The sequence below is a fragment of the Myxine glutinosa genome, chromosome 7 (genome assembly GCF_964187855.1).
Source record: "Myxine glutinosa chromosome 7, kmMyxGlut1.1, whole genome shotgun sequence".
In the NCBI taxonomy this organism is placed as follows: domain Eukaryota; kingdom Metazoa; phylum Chordata; class Myxini; order Myxiniformes; family Myxinidae; genus Myxine; species Myxine glutinosa.
The window spans coordinates 42,115,718-42,139,515 of NC_136267.1; the positions used below are offsets into that span (position 1 = coordinate 42,115,718).

General features: G+C 42.4%; 1 protein-coding gene across 4 annotated transcripts in view; it reads right to left on the bottom strand.

The window, feature by feature from the left end:
* The window catches only part of LOC137431166 (uncharacterized), an 808,282-nt gene that overhangs the window by 17,412 nt on the left and 767,072 nt on the right, over positions 1–23,798 (bottom strand). For 3 of the 4 annotated variants that reach the window (XM_078781584.1, XM_078781583.1, XM_078781582.1), the window contains 5 exons: positions 9,697–9,778; positions 7,452–7,925; positions 5,594–5,724; positions 4,669–4,807; positions 3,352–3,509 (listed from right to left, as the gene is read on the bottom strand). In XM_078781584.1, the coding sequence (XP_078637710.1) occupies positions 3,352–3,509; positions 4,669–4,807; positions 5,594–5,724; positions 7,452–7,925; positions 9,697–9,778 (984 nt within the window). The remainder of the gene's footprint in view (positions 1–3,351; positions 3,510–4,668; positions 4,808–5,593; positions 5,725–7,451; positions 7,926–9,696; positions 9,779–23,798) is intronic. The other variant, XM_078781585.1, reaches the window with a different exon arrangement.

Here is a 23,798-nt window from a genome sequence, read left to right on the forward strand (position 1 = left end):
CAACTCCACTCAGCCACCCCCCCCCCCCCCCCCCCCCAATCAGCATAACTCAACCATGCTCCCCCACAACCACAACTCCTCAACTGCACCCCCTCCCCCAATCACCATAAATCCTCAAGCACCCTCACACTCTGGGTGTGAAGGAGTAGCGTACTTGCATAGCCGGCTCAGACACTCCAATGAAGCATGGTAGCACCTGCCTAAGTGACTTGCTTTATACAATCGTTAAAAGTAAATAATGACGAAGGTTTTCTTTCACAATGCCACGAGATTCCCGGAAGTACTCAGACAAAAACCATGATAATGATATGGGTTTTCTGGTAAGGTCCCGAGCAAAAACATATTCACTGCCTATGGGCACAAAGAAACATCATGGTTATATAGCTCGGATAGATTCCAATTGCCTGAAGCATAAGGTTTATCCCTTAATAAGGCCTGTCACACCAATCGGCTCAAACCTTTCGATATTTGATGATCCTTTTAAACAGTCCTTTTGGTCGCTTTACACTGAAGGGAAAACTTCCAGAGAGGGCATGACAATTGCGAATATGACAGCTTCGAAGAAGCCCTTGGCTTCACATGGGACCAACGTGACAGTAGGCGGATGAATGATGTCTTTCATGGGTGGAAAGAATGTTACACGCAAACAAATGTACGAACCAGCATATTATAACATAGATCGCCGCAAAGAGTAGTGTCAAATTCCAAAATCATAATATTTCTTAACGAAAAAAAGAAATAAATTCGAGAGGGATCGAGGAAGTGGTCTGTTGCCTATACACTGCCTAGGTTCAAACCTTTGTCTGATTGAAAACATTATAATTTTCCTATATATATATATATATATATATATTACTGACATGTATGTAGCCAATACTGGACATCATTTTAAGTGTATTGCTCAAAATGTATTGCCCCCAAGATGCTCTTATATATGGATGTCATTAACAGGCAATCATCATTAAACTATGCAGCAATGGCCTGCACAACAGGCTTGAATGTTCTCGTTAATCAGATATTTCATAATTATTTGCTATTTTACTCTTTATTATTTCACTTGCTACCATCTTGGTTTTCAGTGCATGCATTGCAGCAGGAGACAAAATGATTATGGGTAATGGATCCCAACACTCAAAAGCAGTGTTTCTCAAACGTTGGTCGTGGCCCCTCAGGGGACCGTGAGTGGGTTTCCATGGGGATCGGGAGCTGTCTGTGCTAAGTAGTTACACAAGTCCTCGTGATGTTCCCACGACTTACTGATGTGAACTTGTATTCTCAATCTTGGTAGAATGGTGGTGATGAAAACTAAAGCCAGGAACAGGCTGATTGATGTCGAGAGCAATCTATGATGTTTGTTACGAGAGCAATCTTGTTACTCCTGTAGTCAGGGTTGGCACTAATTGGCCCAGCTAAGTTTTCCCCACCTTGGTTTATCTTGAATAAACGCAGTTTTTTTCCTCGTAAAGTGGGGTTTATCACAATCCACATTCCTGTCTTTTTTTTTTCAAGCCTTGTGGGGGATAAAGGGGGCCGCGGTGGCAAACTACCAGGGCCGATGGGTCGTCTGTTCAATCCGCCTGAGAAACACTGCTCTCAAGGGACAATCACGAAAAAAAAAAAAACATGATTAATTGATGTACATCTCTCTACCTTTTATAAGCAAAGGTTATCGTGAAACCTAAACCATCATTGCATTGTAATTTCTCCACTTAGACTACCTAGACCAACAGGATATGTCACCTTGTGGGTTTCTTGGGTTGTCAGGTCAATCTGGTGTGGGTTTGTTTCCTGGTGCAATAACATTCAAGCAAGACCATTATTTGTAAGAGGTCTTACGCCAGCTGTTGATTTCTTTGTCCATACTCCAGATCCTAAATTCTGAATGTCCAGCAAGAAAGCAGCACACGCCATTCTGTTGGCCTCTGTTGACCTCAAAAAGAATTGGTGGTTGAATTCAGTGATCTGATATGCAAATCCCCTTTAAATTTCCAGTCAATCCGATAAAAATTGATGATTTTAGAAATCTGGCCTATTTTGACCTTTTCACCTTTAAACCTCAAAATAATTTGTGGTTGAATTAATTGCCCGGATATGCAAATCCTGTCCAAATTTCAAGTCAATCAGATTGAAATTGAGCATTTCAGAAATTCCACATTAAGTTGTTGACCTTTGGCCTATGTTTACCTTTGGCCTAAGTTGACCTCAAAAATAATTGGTGGTTGAATTCAGTGACCTAATATGTAAATCCTCTTGAAATTTCAAGTCAATCGGATGAAAATAGAGGATTTTAGAAACTAGACAAAGTTGGTGACCTTCGGCCTATGTTGACCTTTTGACCTCAAAATCAATAGGCTTCTTTCTTATGACCAACTTCATCATTTGGTGAAGTTTCATAAAGATTGATTTGAAATTATGACCTGTAAGTGATTGACAGCCAAACAGACAAACAGACAGAATAATGCACAAGAACAACCAATATACTTGAAAAATGTTCGATTTTCGCAAGTAACAAGTATGGGTTCCCTCACAAGAACCTTCAATGCAGTTGGGGAACATTAGGCCTATCGATCCTGCGCAATGACTGCCAACCCATGGTTGTTTGTCCGTGCTCTATCCTTTTTAAATGCTCAGCGTCAAGCAAGGAAGCAGCACGTACTTAAAAAAAGAAGTCTTTGGTGTGATTGGGCAGGGGTTGGAACCACTGACCATTTTTGAGACCCAAAAGTCTCAGAGCATACACTTTAAGCTTTGCGACACAGTCTGGTAAGTAATAGTATCAAATCATCGTGGCTTTGTACTGCCTACTACTCCTTGAGGCATTTCTTTTGTTCATGCATTTCGCTCGCCTCTACGACTTCCTTACAACTTACCTCTTTTTCATTGGACGACTACTATTGGCAGGCGAACTCCGCCATATCGGTAAACCGCACATAAGGTCTCATGGCAAGTCAATTGGTTGTTCGCTACAAACAGTAGTGTGCATCTTTGGCGATGGAAGGATATTTTTCCTGACCTTTTCTGGGAAATTATCGCCAAAAAAGTTTTTTTGTCGCTCGAGTCAAATTTGTGTTCCTAACACGAGCGACAAATGTGCTCGCAACCAATTAGATGACTTCATAGATATAGGCGAATTGCATTTAATGCTGGGAGATGTTCCACACATAACCTGTGATCATTTTTTTGGGGGATAAGCATGGGTTTAATTAAGCCCACCTTGTGCCAAGCGAAAGCTCGATATCTGTATAGTTACAATTCAGTCGATTCGATACAAGTTCCCCTTTCATTCACCGATTGCAGCAAGTCATACTTATTACACATGGTGGTTTTGAAATTGATGTGTGATGTCATCACCTCACTTTCCAGGTCATCGTCGTCATGGTTGGCCTGCAGGTGGTAACCAAAAGGGTGGGTTGGTGGTGCTGCGCGTGGGTTGCATGCGTCGCGGTGAAAGACACCAAGTAGGGACACGGGCGATGAGAGCGAGGTTGGCAGTAATCGCATCCTCATGGCTGGCAACAGACATAAAACATAACAATTAGTGGGGGACGTTAAGTTGGGTGTCCCGTCTTTTAGCGATAGTTGGTGGCCTTCGACATAGAGGAGGTGAGTTTTCACCTGCAACTTGAACAAATTCCAAATCCCTGTTCTAACATACACAGGTTTCATTGCCTCATTAGTGCAGCCAGCCACGCTCCCTGTAATTGTACCAGTAGTCACATGATGCACAAGCTTGGAATGGAAATTTCCACTTTTGAAGCTTTCCTTATAGCTACGGAACATCCAGAGTGCTGTAGTATACGTGACGCTCCACAGGGAGATCTCCAAAGGGCAATAGCACTGTGAACTACCCAAAAGTGACAATACACATAGGTCACATGGGTTTTTCAAAAGGCAGGAAGAGGAAAAGGCCAGCAAAGATAAATGTATATCACAGCTCTTGCATATCATTAGCATCATCAGTGGCTTAACCAGTCATCGGGAAGAGGCTAAAATATGCAGCTGGAGATGTTGGAAGTTTTGAGTAGCAGGATAAGCTGGTGCCTCTCGGTTGCCTTGGGAAGCCCATTAGATCTGTTGGGAAGGTATGAAACAGGCTTGATTGTGCTATCATCCCAACGATGCCAGCAGGGGAGTGCATGGTTAGTTACACCGTATAAACCAATTTCTTGATCATGAAAAAGGTGTTTGGAGAATTACAGGCAGCCAATTCAATGTGCACATGATTGAAGGAAACACAAGTGGGCAGGGATTTGCTCCATTTTGTCTTTGTGGTGGTCGAACTTTTGTAATGCCTACGTCTTCGGGTTTATTTTAGGCCTGCGCCAGCCTCTCCAAGAGGGAATTTATGCTCTGAAGAGACATGGCCTGCGTTAGTCCCTCATGATGGCCACTCTGCAGCTGAAACGTGGGACTTTCTGAGCCTTTCCTCCTTTTTTGTGCTTTAGATTTTTTTTATTTAAGGTGCTTTTGATTTTTCCACTCTGCAGGTGTCAAACCTTTGGCCATAATGTTGTCACGTTTCACTGCAGGAGAGGAGGGTCCGGATTTCGAATTTGCTTTGAAATGTCCTTGCCTTACAAGTTTCGCCTTTTTCATGAGCTTCGCTGTTTGCGAAAGAAATCGTACCGGCAAACTCGAATTTTTTTTTAAATAAAATTTTTGGCTGACCTTGTTTGCACTGATGGAGCTCAGGCATGAGGGTGAGTGGTGGTTCATGTAGAGGGCTTGGCAGCTCATTGCATGTCTCACTGTCACTTCCAGCCTCGCTGCTGCTCTCTGTCAAGTAAGCTGTTGATTCGATATGCTCCTGGCAATATGAAACAAATAGGAAAATGGAAGGAAATGTATTGCAATTCATGGTGTTATATGAAATGATAAACCTTATTCTACTCTTGTCTAGGAGGATTTTGTCCGGACGGAATGTTTCTTCGCACCATGTGTCCATGACCTGCAATAAACTCTACTCTAGACCTCATTTTGGTAGAGATCTTCATTTCATCACAAGTTCTTTAGGCTTTACCTTGGACTATACCATTTTAATTTGAATGAAGATTTGGGGAAGGCAGGGCAATGCATCAATGAGTACGCTGTCCTTTGGATGGGGCGTTTAAGTTCGCTGTCCCATCTGTTAGCAATCGCTGGTTGAAGTTAAGGATTCCATGGTGTCTTTCAAAAAGAGTAGCCCATTGTGTGTTGGCACCCATCGTCAAATTCGAAATTTCTGTCCTAACCCAACAGGAGCATTGCATTCGCAGCACAGGCATACCTTGATGGTGATACCACCAAAAGGCAAAATTCTGATTGAATCCCAAGTATTAATTTGCGAAGAAGAGTTACGTAATACACTGGTTGAATGCATTGTGAGTCTACAAATAACTAATAAGAGAAAATGTCATGTCGGTGGTAATGCATGACAGGACATTAATGCTACCAAAGGGGGAAAAAGAAAGGTTACATTGTTGCGATCAATGAGCGCTAGGACAATGAGAAGGAGAAAAGCACAATGTGTGCCAATTGCAATAAAAACGTAATCAAGGGCAAGTTAATCTGCTCACAGCGAAAGTGTTTAATGGGAAATGCAAGTCGTGCTCACCTCGAGTGGAGTGCTTCCAGATTTGTCATGTACCCCTGCTGCTGACCTCTGGGTTCGTGAATGTGCTGGGTGCAGTGGAGCAGCCTCCCCATTTCCACAGTCTCGCGTTGATGCCGGAAGCTTGACAGGCCCTGATGACCAGGTAATTCTAAGTTCAGTGAATGCGTTACACAACAACAACAACAACAAAATAATATTTGATGACAGGCTGAATTCAAATATATCTCTCTAAAAATGTACTCATATTTTGTTGTGATACTTTTTCCAGTCAATCATCAGAACTCATGGGACTTGTACAGACTTTTCAAGCCGAGCGTGTCAGCATGTTTCCCATGGTGGTGCGGTGAAACGCCCCATGTGCCAGCGATGTAGCAAATTTGTTTCTATCTAGACATTCTATGTATCTAGACAACAACAAGACAACAGATGATGTAGCAGATGTAGTATCTAGACAACATTTTAAAAAATGCATTGTGTAGTTGTGGGATATGCACTACCAGGATAGTCTTTCACCCCATTTTGTTTCCTGCTTTGATCTCGATGGTCGACCTGTAGACTCCTGCAAAAGGAGGGGTGTCTCTACCATAGTGAATAAAACCATATTGTTGAACATTTGCAAAAATTGTCATGGCGCAATTTTCAAAAAAGTCGATTTTTTATATTTAGGCCTAATGTGTATTGTTAAAAGGTATTTGATATAAAAAAGCAACAAGTCAGGAGATTGAAATGACAAAATAAATAAATAAACAAACAAACAAGAACGGCACTTGGTGGAGCGCGTACCTCCGCCAGGCTGAACAGTTTATGTTTTTTATCCCACTGTTAGGCCAGATCTGGATCTGAACCTGACCCAAAATAGAATCGGCTTGTTCTTGTTATCCACCCAACTCATCCACCAAGTTTTGTCATAATCCATCTCCAAATTCTTGAAATATCATGCTATATATTTTTTAAATCCTCTTTCCGGATCCTGGCAGAACTCACCTCTCACCTGCCTAGGCTGGGTTCGAATCTTAGCCCTGCTATAAACTGTCATGCCGGTGTTCCGCATGCAGGTCGACACATCCCATCTACCAGTAGTGGTAGTTTGTGATGTTGAATATCACACGGTGCTCTTCGCAAAGCCGTCGCCGGCACCCTGACCAAATTCCAAATTGCTGCCCTGACTGACTGCTGGGAAGGCAATGGCAAACTACCCAGCATAACCCCAACTTAGCCCTTGCCCAGCAATTTATTCACAAAGATGGATGTTCAGTAAAGAGTATGATATTTAATGATTATGATTACTTTCCAAATTGAAATTATATTTATTTCTGCTGCCATTTGTAGCTAAGTATGCCTCCTCCTGATTCTGTCCACTTCAACCCTGTCATTTGTCAAACTCTAAAAGTGTGCACTTTCCTGGTGAAATCCATCCTTCGTAAACTTTTATTTTTTACTGAAACAGGTTTGAGAAATTCTATATATCAGTGATTATTGATATATCACTGCAAAACAACAATTGTATGTGTGACGCCATGTGGGTATTTGGAGGGTTCCAAAAGTCTTGTAAAATAATTAGGATTGTGGCAAAAAAAGTAGGATGAGATTAAACTGGAAACTTACTTTGGGCCTGTTTGATGCATTGAGGTTTTGGGTTATATTGAATGTGTATGGTACTTTAGATCTTAACTTCTGAATCTTTGCTCCTGACATGAGATTGAGAATGAAAGAGATTGCTGCTGTGTATAATCCCAAAATGCTATCACTAACATCAGAATGTCTTCACCAGTCAACAGAAGAGGGAGAAGATGCAAGAGAGATATAGATAGCAATAGACAGGTGGACAGACAGATACAGATATAGAGAATTAAATGACCTGCAATGACAGGTTTGGGAAGTCTGCTTGTTCCGCTGCGTCCTATCCGTGTTGCCACAGTTGGATCAGACAAGGAATGGCATATCCCATCTTTATCAGGAACGCTGCTCAACTTCCGCTCCAACGTCTGTGCCCGAGCAGTCACATCTGCGTCCAACCGCAACAAAGAGCCAGCAGAGGTGTCACCACCGCCGCTCACCGCAGTAGTAGCTACGAGAGTTTTGCTGTGACCTTGCACGATGGCTTGGTTGAGCCCAATTTTCCGGCAAAGGTTGGAAGCAGTTGTGTCTGAAGAACTGGGTGGCAAAGGGCATGTATCCTTGGTAAGTGTGTCGGTGCGGCCGATCTCTTCTGCTTGATCTTCAGATCGGGCCCAACGGCGAGAAGAGCTGCGACCAACACCTTTTGACGCAGGGTCCGGCGGGGGAAAGGTGCCAATACCGCTGTCCAGTGTTCGCATTTGGCATTGGAACTCTGGTGGATCAGATATGGAGGGAAGGCATTTAGAAGGCATGGATATGGAAAAAAGCCAAAAAATCTATATACAGCAGCAATAAAATTGGAGTAAATTGAGGTTCGATTCAGTCACAAATAACTCAGGCCGGACTTCAGCGAAAGATTTATTTGCATCAATTTCCACAGCTTACAGTTGCGTCTTGCATTATTTAGCCTACTGCATAAGCTTAAGAGCTAAAAGAGCAAGGCAGGTACCAGTCTTAATTCCTTTCATGAAACACTACCTGATAACCTCATCATCATGGTGAAATGACAGTTGAAACCCCCCTCCACAAAAATCGATGTTATCTGCATCGCGTTCACTTTCTAAGGTTCCTCTTGTCCGTCATGTGCTTCAAGCAGCCCCGCCATGTGGTCTTCACCCCACAATATCGCACTCAGACCACCTAAATCAGAGCACACATTTGTCGATAAGGTCGCTTTCTCTGCCAAAAAAAAGAACCGATGGTACTATCACATTCTAGTGAATCGAGAGTGGGTCAAGGGGTCAGGAAATTGAGAAGAGCGATGGAAGTGCACGCGTCCAAGGTTGTGTCCAATGTTGCGACTTTCGTCTGCAACATCTAAGATGCTATTTTAGAAATAATATTCAGTAGGTCTATTCGTCTGAAACTTTAGTACGGAATCAATCTTTCCTTCCTCCGTGACTCATTTTGTGCAATTATTGCAAATAAAGCAGGAGGCATTTCACAATGTTGTGCCCCGCATAACTTAGGAGGAGTAATAATATCAGCATCAATGTGGTTCTGCTTTAAAAATCACATCACGGAATATTTTTGTGCTTCAGTTTGCGAATTTATGGGACATTGCAAAGTTGTGTGCGAAACTGCCGTTGTTATGAGCGTTTTAGCACATCGAAGTCATCCATTGGGGAAATGGCACCAGCAGCATCCAGAGCGGCTTTAACATTTTGTTAGTCAATTACAATTTGATAAGGATTGTTATTGCTATCTGTACTGTAACAAGCACGTTTATTTTTTAATAGCAATAATGCACAGTATGAGCTGACAGGATGGCCTATAGCTACGCACACTCACCACTAAGCTGTCTAGCCCGGGTTTGAATCTCGACCCAGCTATAAACTGCCATCCTGGTGTTTCACATGCAGGGTCATTCACCAATCATTCATTCACCCCTTCCCCCCATCCCTTGGATGGACGTATCCTGTCTACCGGCATTAGTTGGTGGACGTTGAAGGTCCCATGTTGTCTTTTGCGAAGATGAGACGAGCTATCACCGGCATCATGAACAAATTCCTGCACTGACTTCCTGTGTCGGAGTGGCGACCACACGCGGATTATAACCCTTCAATAGAAAGGCCATAGAAACAGACTGCTTCGGCAGAATCAACACTTCGTATAGAGCATGGTTCATGATTTGATGCACATTACAAAACACACACACACACACACCCCCCCCCCCCCTCCATCCCTTTATTCATGCCTCCTCCCAACATCATTTCTCTCTAATACCATCTTTCACATGCGTTATTTTCACCCCAATCCTTCTCCATGTCTTTCCCCAAATTCCTGTTGATGAAAATTCTGGAATCTAAATGGATGTTGAGCATCAATCACTATTTGCAAGATGTTTTCTGAGATCTCTGTGCTGGACAGTGATGTGATTGTATTCTTCAAACGTCATAATCTCTGCCACAAAGGTACGACTGGCTGCCTGTTCAATAAAAAAAAGGAAATGCTCAAGTGGAAATACTTCCGCTTAATCTTACCTTTTTCATGTGCCTGTATGGATTCACCGCTTAATCCATTTTGCAGTGAAGGCTTCAAAACACCCCCACAGCTGCCTCCTCCCTAGATGTGAAAATACAGCAATGTATTAGCGCTGTATCGTGCAGAAAACGGGCATTCCACTCTGCGTAGAAGACAAAATAAGAGGGAAAAACTATTTCCTCCAGAATCACAAATCTCAACCACAATGCGGATCTGCCTGCTCAGCGCTGGAACAGTTGTTCCTCCAACGATGTCAGGGATGACAGGCCAGCTGAAAGCATGCGACCAAGAAAGTGAGCAATTGTGCTGCTGGTTTCAAATTAGGTTGTGGAGGAGAAAAAAATACTGCATGCTTTCTTTTCAATTGCTTTATGCTACAGATTTCCTGGGTTCCAAACACAAGGAGACAATCCATCATCTGATGGATTTTCTCTCCGAACACAAGATGTTATACTGGTGGGTATTCTCCAAAAATAAACCTCATAGTTCGTTAGCATTTTAAAGTAATTGCAAATTCCGACTGGCAATCCACTCTCAGAAATAGAGTAAGCAGAAAATTGGCAAGGCCTCAAGGGGAAACATTTGGCAACACTCCTGGAATGATAACCTTCCGAGGATAAAAAAATACTTGAAAAAAAAAGAAGAGGAAGGAGGGGGGGGGGGGGGGAGGAAGAAGCTACAGAAGAATAAATAAGTGTAATGCCTGCATTGAATGTCTTGTCCAATGTTCATGCTTCAAATGAAATAACGAGCAATTACACATCGGGCTATGATCTCAAGATCGGGAAAGAGCCAGGCACGGGCAAACAGTCTTTCTCAAAGAATTGGATGCATGTCATTCGCTGCCTAAAGGTTTCCATTTTATTTCATTTTTGTATCCATCAGTTCAAGATGATGGAAGAAGAGGGTTTAGACATCGGAATATCAGTGCATGCTGCGGAATTATAATTAAATCAGACTGCAGCGATAACCAAGAACAAAGGTCAATATTATGCACAACTGACCTGCGAAAGATAGCAATAAAGGGTTTTTTTAGAATCTTTTTAAAGAATCTTAGAATAATTATTTTTAAAAGAATCTTTTTGAAGAATCTTAGAATAATATTTTTAAGAATCTTTTTTAAGAATCTTAAGAAGAATTATTTTTAAGAATCTTTTTTAAGAATCTGAAGAAGGATTTTTAAAAACAATATTTTAAAAAGAATCTTAAGAATTGTTTTAAAGAATCTTTTTTAAGAATCTTAAAAAGATTTTTTTTTAAGAATCTTTTAAAAGAATCTTAAGAATTTTTTTTAAACAATATAAAGGATTTTTCACTTGGGGACATACTCAAGACTTGCAACCAATAAAGGTTGCAAGTCATGAGTCCTTCTCCAAGTTAAAAAGATGATCCCGCTGGATCAAACACAGGAAAAAAGCTTTTGTTGACCCTAAAATTAAACACGAGACAATTAAGCAGCTTCTGCTGTTTAAATGTCAACTTTCGCTGTTTAAATTTAGGCCAAAACCAAAGTTCACTTGTCATCTCCAAAAGGAATGTTAAATCTGTTTTCAGAAATACGATTCCCATTCACCCAAAACTCAGATTACACACCATGTATCTTTCACAACCAAATGACATATGATATGATCTGATCTCACATTGGAAAGTTATAATTTGCGGAGCCTGATGGGGGAATTGTGACGGCATTTACAGACCAGGAATGGAATTGATGAAATATTGATTGACACAAAACATGACCGGGAATTTTGGATTTTCTTAAGAAGGATTTTAGCCTGGTTAATGATCAACAGAAACAGGACACATTAATAACATCTACAACCGGATTTAAGGCTCATTTGAAGGAAGGCGTTCTCTTTGCCATGATCTCCCCTGCTGTCACTGCACTAGATGGCAATCGCATCCACGTGGAACTCTGCTTTTCGTTGTTCTTTGATTCGGGTAATATCAAATGATGAAGAATGGTGACACAGCATGAAAAGTAGAAAATCCAGCCAGTCAAATGCATACAACATTGGGGCTAACATCCTGTGAAGGTGAAACAAGCAGTGATGTTTCTAATCAATGCTTTCATGTCCCATTGGGTGTGTAGTGTAAGTGCTAAGGTACCCGTGTTCCGTATATCAAGGTAACGGCCGTATCCGCTAAGAGTAGCTTTATAGATTTCCAAATGCAACTTCACGCAAATGTATAGCTGAATGATTGTACTTAGGGTGAAAAGGATTTAAATACACAAGCTTGAGTTGGCCTTTATGTGCTTTGAAGTACCTTAGATGTCCAAGAAACTTTTATAGGATGTTCAGATAGGCATATCAATGTGTGGCAAGATTCGCAATGAAGAAAGGGTACAACATGAGGCCAATGTAACTTCCCTGGTCCTGCTTTCATGTTCGGGCCAATTAATGCCCACACCAGAGGGCTCTCCGTCTGACGCTAAGCGGGCAATTTCAAATGACGAATGTTCAGAATGAGAGAGAAACGGATGGAAGAGAATGTATAAATATGAGAGGTTGGATGTGGAGAAGTGGTGGAGGTGGGGATCTCGCTCGAGAAGAAATCAATATTAAGATTCTGTTTAAATTAACAATAACATTGCTCGAAACAAAAATACAAATATGTTTAAAGGACATCTTTGCAGCAACTGCCTCATACGCTGATGATCTCGGAAAATATTATTTGGTTGTAAGACTGTTCAACTAGTCTCCAGCTAGCTTGCGCATTGCTGAGGGTGCAGCAGTGTTGCCGACGCGGTGCTTACTGTACATTAGGGCAGGAATATGAAATGTATACATGGTGTCGGTCATAAGTTGCCTATTCTTTGTCAAAAGACACTATGAGGTTAACTTCCTCCAAACTAATGCTTGCAGACTTCGCAGCTTGACGTCCATCGCAGGGACGGCACACTTTGTGATGAAGCCGCAATCCGACAGTTTCGTAGTCTGGCCCAAAATCATACTCTACTCCGCACTATTAGTCAGGTTCACTATGTTAACAAATGTAATTTCGTTCAAAAATTTGGGAGATTAGCAAACCTGTACATTTTTGGAATCATCAGAGCATGGAGAATCTGAAAATCAATGTTGGCATTTGCACAGACACCTGCATGGCCGCCATTTTGGATTTTCATAATGGCCGCCATAAAATACATATTTTGCGCTATCTCGGCTTCTAGTCAACCTAGAAACTTAACTAAATATGCTAATTCTATGTTTTCTGGGTCAAGGAATCCAATAAAGGCCTCAAAATAGTGCCCAGGATTATAGAAAAGCAACAAATAAAGGTAATTGAAAACCATTGTCTTTATATTTGTGATATAACTGTATTACATAATACATGATATTGCAAGTCCTTTGAAGTTATAGTTATGGGTTTATAAAGCATGAAAGCAGCCTTGTTAGTATCAGATTGAACTATAAGTCCTATACACAGGATCTACTAGGTCTATACCGTTCAGAATATGCTTTTACAGATCTTCATCACTGTCCTGAGTGTCATTTTCGCAAAGGTGTCTACGCAATTGCCAAAATTAATTTTTGGATTCCTCATGCTCTGAATATTCCAAAAAATGTATAGTTTTGCTAATCTCCAAAATTTTGAACGAAAAAACATCGTGAACCTGACTACATCCTGCCAGGTATCATTCAGCGGTACTCCCATGTACATAAGAATTAACACACGGCCTCCATTTCCAGCATACATCTCACGCGACATTGTAAGGCAAGACGCGTTTCTTTCGCGATTACCCTGCCATAGCAAACCTTCGCGTTCCGTGGTGATAAGCGATGTACCTTCCCGTTGGGTCACAGCTGGATGCACTGCTTTATAAAATATCCTCAGAACATCACAGTGACATTATTAAAAGCAATTTTAGCTGCAGATTTAAACATTTGGAAAACTGTCATATTCATGGCTTTCAGAAAGGATGTAGCATCCTGCATCACGACATCACTCTCGCCCGCCTTCCCAAAGGACAACTCAATCTTTGCACGGCACGAAATAGCTTATGACCATACAGAAGGAAGTGGGATTACCTCAATATTGTCACTACTAAAGCAAATGTCACAGAGTTATAATCTGGTTGTAATCTAAGCTTGGCCAGAATGCATTTCTGGTGGGGCTTTGCTAGAACTTCTGTCCCATTCAGTGACCCGCATTGAGATCAAGGCTTTGGAAAAGCCGAAAGTGGAAAGCGTTCTTTCAGACTGTGTGGCCTTGACGCGCCTGCATTTTTTGGGGTCTCGTGGAGAATGGAAAGTACTGGCTTTATGGGGAATAGTCGAGATTCACTTAAAATCTGCATATGTATTTTGACTGTGATAGCCATTTGAAGGTGCTCAAAAGTTTGTATACATATACCCTCGTCGCTCTGCAAGGCAGATGGCTAACGGCGCAGAGTGACATGCCTCATCATCCATGCCTGCCAAGGGATGCATCGCTGCTTAGATCGCCGTGGCAATGGGGCTCCGTTAATGTCGGGCAAGAGAGATCACGATTAACATTTGCCGTGCACTCTTCTCTTGCTTTACGACAAAGGTAACGGCTGATGATCAATCCCGGCAGTTCTGCATGACCAGGCAGTGCGTCCTAAGCTCTGCGTTGGCTAGACGAGAGCTTTGCGGCAACGTCTTCCATTTCCAAAAGCACAAAGCTGGAATTGGAGTTGCTCGCCTCAAGTTGCATCTGATGCTTTTATCAAGCAATCTATCAAATGCTGTAACAAATTCAGTGCAATTATTGAACTTATTGATTAAGGGTGAAGTTTCATTGCTGTTGTCATGGGAATGCAAGTTATAACCTTGTGCTGTCAGCGGCAGCTGAGTATGGGTTAAAGCTGACATGGAGTTTGTGCAGTGTGAAAATAATACAGTATTAGCTTGTAAGCATTTTGAAAATTACAATTACAGATAACTTCAGTTGTAAAATTACTTCTACCCTTGCCATAAATCTCTTATTGGCAAGTGTATCAAATAAATAAATAAATAGCACAGGAAGTTTCTGTTTCTTTGTAAATGAGGATGAATCAAATGTATTATCTACGTCTGGCAGGAGAGCTTTGAAGAACAGTATGTGCACTAGAGTTGTCTAGCCTGGGCTTGTATATCGACCCAGTTCTAAACTGTTGCACTGGTGTTTCACATGCAGGGAGATGCATCAATGCGCGTGCCGTCCATCAGTGGGACGTTAAGCTGAAGTGTCTGTCTGCCTGAACTGTGTACTTTCACGGACATTAAACATCCCACGTTGTCTTTTGCAAAGAGCGGGTGAGTTATCACCGGTACCCTGAACAAATTACAAATTCCTGACACCTTCAGTCAAAGGTCAGGCCTGCTCAGCCCATTCCAGAAAGATTTGGGCCAGGACCATTCCAACTGGCCACCCCCACAATAAATTGGGAATAATTGGGGAAGTTAAAGACTTTGGCTGGAAGCATTCCAACCAGCCACCCCCACAATAAATTGGGAATAATTGGGGTAGTTACAGACTTGGGCCAGGAGCATTCCAACCAGCCACCCCCACAATAAATTGGGAATAATTGGGGCAGTTACAGACTTGAGCCAGGAGCATTCCAACCAGCCACCCCCACAATAAATTGGGAATAATTGGGTCAGTTACAGTCTTGGGCCAGGAGCATTCCAAACAGCCACCCCCACAATAAATTGGGAATAATTGGGGCAGTTACAGACTTGGGCCAGGAGCATTCCAACCAACCACCCCCACAATAAATTGGGAATAATTGGGTCAGTTACAGACTTAGGCCAGGAGCATTCCAACCAGCCACCCCCACAATAAATTGGGAATAATTGGGGCAGTTAAAGACTTAGGGCAGTTAAGACTTTGGCCAGGAGCATTCCAACAGGCCACCCCCCACAATAAATTGGGAATATTTGGGTAAGTTAAAGACTTTGGCTGGAAGCATTCCAACCAGCCACCCCCACAATAAATTGGGAATAATTGGGGCAGTTACAGACTTGGGCCAGGAGCATTCAAACCGCCCACCCCCACAATAAATTGGGAATAATTGGGGCAGTTAAAGACTTGGGCACGAAAAATTCCAACCGGCCACCTCCACAATAAATTGGGAATAATTGGCGCAGTTACAGACTTGGGCCGGAAACATTCCAACTGGCCACCTCCACAATAAATTGGGAATAATTGGGGCAGTTACAGACATGGGCCAGGAGCATTCAAACCACCCACCCCCACAATAAATTGGGAATAATTGAAGCAGTTAAAGAAGAAGGGGATTGAAATTAATTATCGAAGGAAAGGAGAAAAAAAACATCTGCACACCCAACATAAGCCGCTGTTTGAAAACGATTTCTTCATTTTGGTTGTTAGCTATTTCATTATAGCTAATTCATTCTGTTCCTTAGCAAGACGGAACATTACACATAGATGAAGAGTTAATGTTTTATGAAACCCTTAAATTTATTAAAAGTACCAGACTCCATGGCGTAATGGTGAAAGCATCTGCTCTGAGTCTGGGATGTTGGTGGTTTGAATCCCAGCAGGGTCATACCAAAGATTTTCTTTATTCCTTGCTTGATGGTCAGCATTTAAAAAGGATATAGCATGGACAAACAACCATAGGTGAGCAGACTTGATGGGCCTAATGACTCCTACTGCAGTGAAGTTCCTTGGAAGGGAACTCATATTTATATTTATTTATAATAAGCAATTTATAAGCAAACGGATCTTAATTACAGGCCTATTACTATAAGCTGGCTTCCAATTATAAGCAAGGTCATAGAATATATCACTGCAGTTGCCATCAAAACCTTCCTTTTGTCCAACTGACTGATCTAAGATATTTCGAGTTTGGTTTCACACCGGTCATTCTACCTTGGACCTGCTGCTTCCACTCTCCCTAAAATGGAAGTAGGCCCTCAACATGTCAGACATGAGGGCCATCTCTCTGGACATATCTTGAGCATTTGATACAGTCTGGCATCCGGTTGTGATCTCCAAACTCTCTGCTTATGGCACTCTCGGCCACCTCCTTTTATGCATCATGGACTCCCTCCGCTCCCATGTTCAGCATTTAGCTCTTAAGGCGATCCTTTAATCTCCTCTTCCTGTCAAGGCTGGAGTACTTCAAGGTAGTGTCTTGGGCCCAGTCTTGATCCTCATCTTCATCAATTATCTTTTTGATTCCTTGGAAAATTCTGCCTATCTCTTTGCTGATGATGCCAACATCTGCCATGTCATTTCTCATCCGTCAGACAGGTAGGCAGCAGCTTCTTCCCTTTCTGCAGACCTTGATAGAATCAGGATCTGGTCCAACACTTGGAATATGTCTTTCAACCACGACAAATCCCACACACTCACCATGTCTCTCTGAAAAGAAAGTCTGGCAAACCCTCCCATCTACTTCCGAAACAAACAACTTGAAGAGGTTAAGCCATTCAAACATTTGGGCCTTACTATCAACCATGGTTTTTTTTGGGCAGACCATACTTCCAATATGGCCTCCAGAGCCGGCCGCCGACTGGGCATCCTTCATCGTGAAGGTCTTTCCTGGGCCAATCTGACCTTTCAACAACCTACAAGGCCTTCATTCACAGCTTGGTGGAGTATGCTCTCACAATTGGGTTGATGCCCCTATCTCACATCTTGTGCTTGATGCTGTGGAAAAAGCAAGGCCCTCATAAATCATTGCGATCTTTCATGACGAAGCTGAGTGACTAGGCCTGTTACTTTCACATCGCAGGCAGTTTGGAGGCCTCTCCTCTCTATTCTACAGCCTACTTTTTGGTATTGCCCGCCCCTCTGCCTTCTCGTGGCTCTGTCCCTCCCAGGTTTCTGCAGGGAGGTTTGCCAGTATCCCTCTTGTTAAACTCCAAAAATCCTCGCTCACTGCTCAGGTGCACCGATTTGTTCCTCTTTTCTCTCGCCTGTGGATCCAACTTCCCAGGTCCATTCAGTCACATTCTTCCCTCCAAGGCTTCAATACAGCTGATCATCACTACCTCAGGTCATCCCCCCCATCCATACTCATTATTTCTTCCACCCCAAATGACCCCATTCCTAAACACCCTTTTTCCAGGTAATTGTGATTTTTCGCACCTCACCTCTTTTCTTTTGATAGTTGTCGGTTGATTTGTTCCTTTTCTGTTTCATCCCTGCTTTCCCCTTCCTCTCCTTGCCGTGTTTCATTCAAGTTGTTCACCCCATGTGTCCTTCTGCCATACCCCATGAACGGACTCTCACTCTCACTTCTACTCTACTGTTGGTGTTTCCCTCTTTGCATTTTGTTCCATTCCATTCTGTTCTTGCTCATCCACGAGCCTCAATCATGTATACAAAAAAACGATGCGCAATTTTTGTGAAAATATCTACATCGTGTACCATAAACGAAACTTTTCAATACTGATGTATTTCTTTACACTGACCAATGTAATTATTGTAGCATTTTCCCTTTTAAATTTATTTGAGATTTCTACACAACTCGTGGGTTGTGCGGCACCAACTCTTACCAAATTCCATCTTTTCGGTGCCAGACTCTCCTGGATCAACCTTTGCAAGTCAGAGAAAGACCTCGTGCAATCTTTGTGCAGTCACATGTTTTTGAAAATTTCCTCGAACCTGCCATCCCACACTAAACTGAAGTGAGTATAGTCTGACCACAAGGCCCATAGATGATGAGAGTAGACAGCAGATTGGTTCCATTGGCAGCACAGAAAGACTGAGGTACTCCCATTTTTCCAGTTTATGTGAAAAACGATGCAAAGTCCTTCATTTATTTGATGCTGCAGACAAATTGCTGTCCATTGATGGTCACTGGAGAGTTGAAATGGCTTTTGGTGTTATCCCTCCGTGTTTTGTGCTGATGCGATTGAAAAGCCATAGTTTATGGCAAAATGAACTCAAATTGTTTGATGGATCTGAACGTAAATGTTGCTATTTCGTTTAATGAAACCGTTTTATACTTAAAAGGGGACACTGCTATTTTTCATTTTTGGCATAAATGAAGACAGTAAGTATAGTTAGCATGGATGTGAAGAGCAAGGAGGGGAGAAAAGAATGGAATGATATCGTTTTTGGTTTTGGAAGACCCCAGGGAATAACATCCAATACATAAAGGAACCGCTGGAGTTTAGATATTTCAGTAGTATTTTGTTTAGACAGATTACCTCTCCCGTCATATCCATGGACAGGGAAATGTGTGGTGTTTGTGTAGCAGGTTCGAATTCTCTTTTGTAATTCTTCTCTAGATCCCCTCTGTTCTTATATCCCTTTGTCTATCTCTACAGCCTTCTTAATCTCTCTCTTTTTCCACAACTCTTTACAGCACAGCCATACATACAAATATCACGCTTTACAAAACCAACATTACACTGACAAAACTCACGTTACCAATTGGATCCATTATAGCGCTTGTGTGCCACTCGGTCCTGCGCGGCACCTGCATCATAGCGCTTGAGCGCCACTCGATCCTGTGCATTGCCTGTATCATTGTGCTTGGGTGCTGCTTGGTGCTGTGCGGCACCTGTACTGATGAACCAATGAGTGCAGCCTGACAACAGCAGCGCTCCAATGAGAAGGCAGCACCCAAGAGAAACAAGCAGAACTAGGTCCTTTGAACACGCCTCTCCCAGGGCTTTACAAGTCCAGGCATCCAAGGACCCAATGTCGTCTGCATCCAGGGAACAATGAGAGACAGATGGAGTCTGCAAGGAGCGAGCCATGCAAACATAAGCCTCTGCAAGGATGGGAGCCTCTGGGAGCAATCGAGCAAGCAAGCTAGTGCCGTGGAGCAAGTGCATAAGCCGCGGAGTTCTTTCCCTGGATGTGCCAGCGAACTCATGCTGACGTACACGTACTTCTCTTTCTGTCCCTCTTTCTAATCGTTCACTTGAAACACACAAGAGCAATAGACGATTGCACCCTTGACTCGTTCAGAGTTGGGTTACTGATTTGCATTTACGATTTCTTCTATCACATTACGAAGTATTCACCCGCATCTCTCCCCACACGGCACATCACACCATCACACTCTCTTCTTTCTCTTCCCCCTCTCCATCTTTTTCACGTTTGGACCAATATAAGTCAGTAGGCTAATGCCAGGTGAGTGAGGGGTTGTCATCTTCTCTTTGGTTATCCCTCTTACTTGTCTAATATCTTGGAGACTAAGGTTCCTATTTCTGGAGTTTAATGACAAGGTGACTGGCTAAGGAGCTTGCACACTATGGGTAAGATTTTATTTTGTGACACTGTATTGCTTGTATGTACATGCTTATTGGTTAACATGAACATTCGTTTTCAACCTACCCGACTGTCCTTTCTCCATTCGTTTGACATGAGTGTGCAGATAGTTGAAAGGAGTTTTGGTCCGCTGTTTCACAACAGTCAGAGAACAGCCAATGTCCCACCTGCAGTTCTGCTCAGCCGTTCTTGATTTATAAGAGTGGGGCATCGGGAGCACGGTTCCTTATCTGGGTGATTAATTTGCAAGGAAGGTAATGTTTGGATTGGACACGAGGACGTTACCTAAGTTAATCATCTCAGACGGCGCCCGTGGTTGTTTAGCAACCTGTCTTGCCGCAGGGTTATCTGCAGCTTGTCAGCTTCTGGGTTAAAGGTCAGGAAGTGGGTCCTCGTGACCTGGCTGGCAAACTCGTAACAATATATTCAAACCTAAAGGATGAGGATCACTACAGATGGAGGTTCAGTTTGGTAGGAAGTAAAAAGTACACCATAAAGGGACAGGGAAGCATCAAATAGTATGGAGATATACAACACACAGTACTATATTATCTTTAACCATGACTATCGCTCTTAGTAACTACTTCCCCTTCCACTATTGCAAACACACTCAGATGAGAGATGTCTGGAGCAATTTAGCAATATGTAATGACTGTTTTGTCAATGCAGCACCTGTTCAACTTAAATCCGAGTCGATCATTAATCAACGTGGATCACATTTCATAAGATCAGCCTTATTTGTAACTTTAGAACCAGGTTATTCTAAGTATGATGTATAACGAAATACAAGGAAAAAGAGATGCAGGAAAAGCAATTTTGCTAACTATTCCGTACCATTTCCATCAACTCAACATAACAAAAGAGGGATGCAATGACACACAATCTGGAGGTAAACTCATGATAAACAAGCCTGGAAGGATGTAATGGAATGACTGTCAGCCTTGGACAGGGTGGTTGGGGGTGGTGGACGGTCTAGGAGTGAAAGGATCTTGAAGAAAGCAAGGCATTTACGCTCGGAGGAGCATGAGCTCATGGGCTCGTGTATTTTCATAACAACGATCAGAATATCAACAAGCGTTACGCCTAGGTCCCCCGTCGGGGAAGTGATGTGAGTTGACAAAGTGGAAGACGCAGAAAACATGCTATGATATGATATTTCGTTCACAAGGTTCAGACATACATGGAGGCGGCCATCTTGGATTTTGACGTGGCGACCCAATTTTCAATAGGGTTCTTCCTTATGCCTAGATACACCCACACACCAGATTAGAAGTTGGTACTTCGCTTATTTTTCAAGATATTTCGTTCACAGTGTTCAGACATATATATGGTGGCGGCCATCTTGGATTTTGACGTGGCGACCCAATTTTCAATAGCGTTCTTCCTTATGCCTAGATACACCCACACACCAGATTAGAAGTTGGTACTTCGCTTATTTTTCAAGATATTCCGCTCACAAGGTTCAGACATACATGGCGGCGGCCATCTTGGATTTGGACGTGGCGACATAATTTTCAATAGGGTTCTTCCTTATGCCTAGATACACCCACACACCAGATTAGAAGTTGGTACTTCGCTTATTTTTCAAGATATTTCGCTCACAAGGTTCAGACATATATATGGTGGTGGCCATATTGTATTTTGACGTGGCGACCCAATTTTCAATAGGGTTCTTCCTTCTGCCTAGATACACCCACACACCAGATTAGAAGTTGGTACTTCGCTTATTTTTCAAGATATTCCGCTCACAAGGTTCAGACGTACATGGCATCAGACATACATGGCGGTGGCCATCTTGGATTTTGACGTGGGTTGCACCCACACACCAAATTCGAATGCGGTCCTTCGCTTACGCACGCACGCATGCACGTACGCAAGCACGCACGCCCGGACGGACGGACGGACACACGGACGGAGGGGAAAACCATAGTCCCCCTTTCGCTCTGCGGTGCGAGGGACAATAACCTACCACTATGACATCGTTGTCGTCACCGAAGGATTAGACATCGGCTCACACAAAATTTTCTAAATGATCTGTAAGTGATCATAATCATGAAAGGTTCCAGGGACACTGAACTGAACTGGTCTATATCAATATGGTTAGAATATGCATAACAGAACCACAAACTATATAGCTTATATGTGCTAAAAAGATATGACAAAAATTGATTTTCAATATGGCCACCCTGCCGTGCCCATTTTTGGGCGTGCAACGCCCAAATGCAATCCCAAACTAGTTTATGTCTTAAAGATGCTGCATAACAAGTTTCATCAAATTTAATCAATATTTGTGACTTTTAGAGCGTAGACGTCGAATTGTTTCCAGACGACAGACAGACAGACAGACAGACAGACAGACAGACGACAGACGGATGACGGACGGATGACGGACGACGGACACTGGGTGTCGACAAAAACTCAGCTGGACATAGTCCAGTTGAGTTAAAAAGGGTGGCCTTCAGGGCCATATACATATATATACATATACATATACATATAGCCTGGTGTTGGCTTAGCAGTTAGGGTGCCGGCTTGGGATCCTAGGATCCTGGGTTCGAATCCCGGTCGATCGCTGAATTAACGCCAGGGGGGTTGACTCAGCCTGTCATCCTTCCGAGGTCGGCAAATTGAGTACCAGCTTGCTGGGCTGAATGATCACGGTGTGTACCCCAATTTAGAATAGGTACACCGTATCCCTGCGCTTCGTAAGAGCATGACCAAGGGTTGGCGTCAGGAAGGGCATCCGGCCATAAAAACATTGCCTCAAACAGGGAACCATGATTGTCATGGGGCCCGCAAGGCTAACCCCCGCTCTAGCGGGGAAAATGGCCTTAAAACAATCATTCATTCATTCATATATAAATAAATAAATAAATAAATATATATATATATAAAAAAAAAAAATATATATATATATATATATATATATATATATATATATATATATATATATATATATAATGAATCCAAAGGGAAAGAAGGGTGGGGGAAAGGAATACAATAAAAAAGTGCAATCAGAGACTGTAGACCCCCCCCCACCAGAACTTTTGTGTGACAAATAAATGGAAGGATGTACTAAATTATAGGTCATTGATTGCAAATTAGAGGTCTACATGGTCTAGGTGCAAAGGTCAAATATCTGAAAAGGTCAAATGGTCTGAAGGTCGAAAAGGTTAAAAGGTCTAAAGGGTCGAATGGTCTAAAAGGTCCAAAATATTGAAGTGGTCTAAAGGGTGTAATTTAAGGTCTAATGGGTTGAAATCGTCTAAAAACATCTAAAAATGGACTAAAGGTCAAAGGGGTCTAAACTCTAAAGGGTATTAAAACGTCTGAAAGGTGTGAAGGTCTGAAGGCCTAAATGTCTAAAAGGATCTAAAGGGTAGAAAGGAGTATGAGGGTTATTGGGGGTTCTAAAGTGTAACAGGATATTCAGGGCTTTAGCATGCTAAAGGGTCTTAGCCTCTTGGGGGTTTATAGCGTCTTAGGGGTCTAAAGTATCTCAGGCTTTTTTTTTTTCTTCTTTTTTTTTTGTATACAAGATCGAGGCTCGTGAAAGAGCGAACATTAATCACACAGAAAGACAAACCGACACATAAAACATATAACATCGGGAGCGGTAGACAAGATGGGGAGAGAGGGGGAAGGACAGTGTATATATATATATAATTATATATATGTATATATATATATTCCCTTATCCTTTTCTAGGTTCTAGATGGTCTTAAGGATCCAAAGGGACTTAGGGGTCTTTAGAGTCTTAGGGTTCTAAAGGGTATTTGGGGTCTTAAGGGTTTTGGGGTTCTTAAGGGTCTTAATGGCCTGAGGGCTCTTAAAGCATCTTACAGTTCTAAAGGGTCTTTGAGTTCTTAAAGGGTCTTAGGAATCTTAAGGGGGT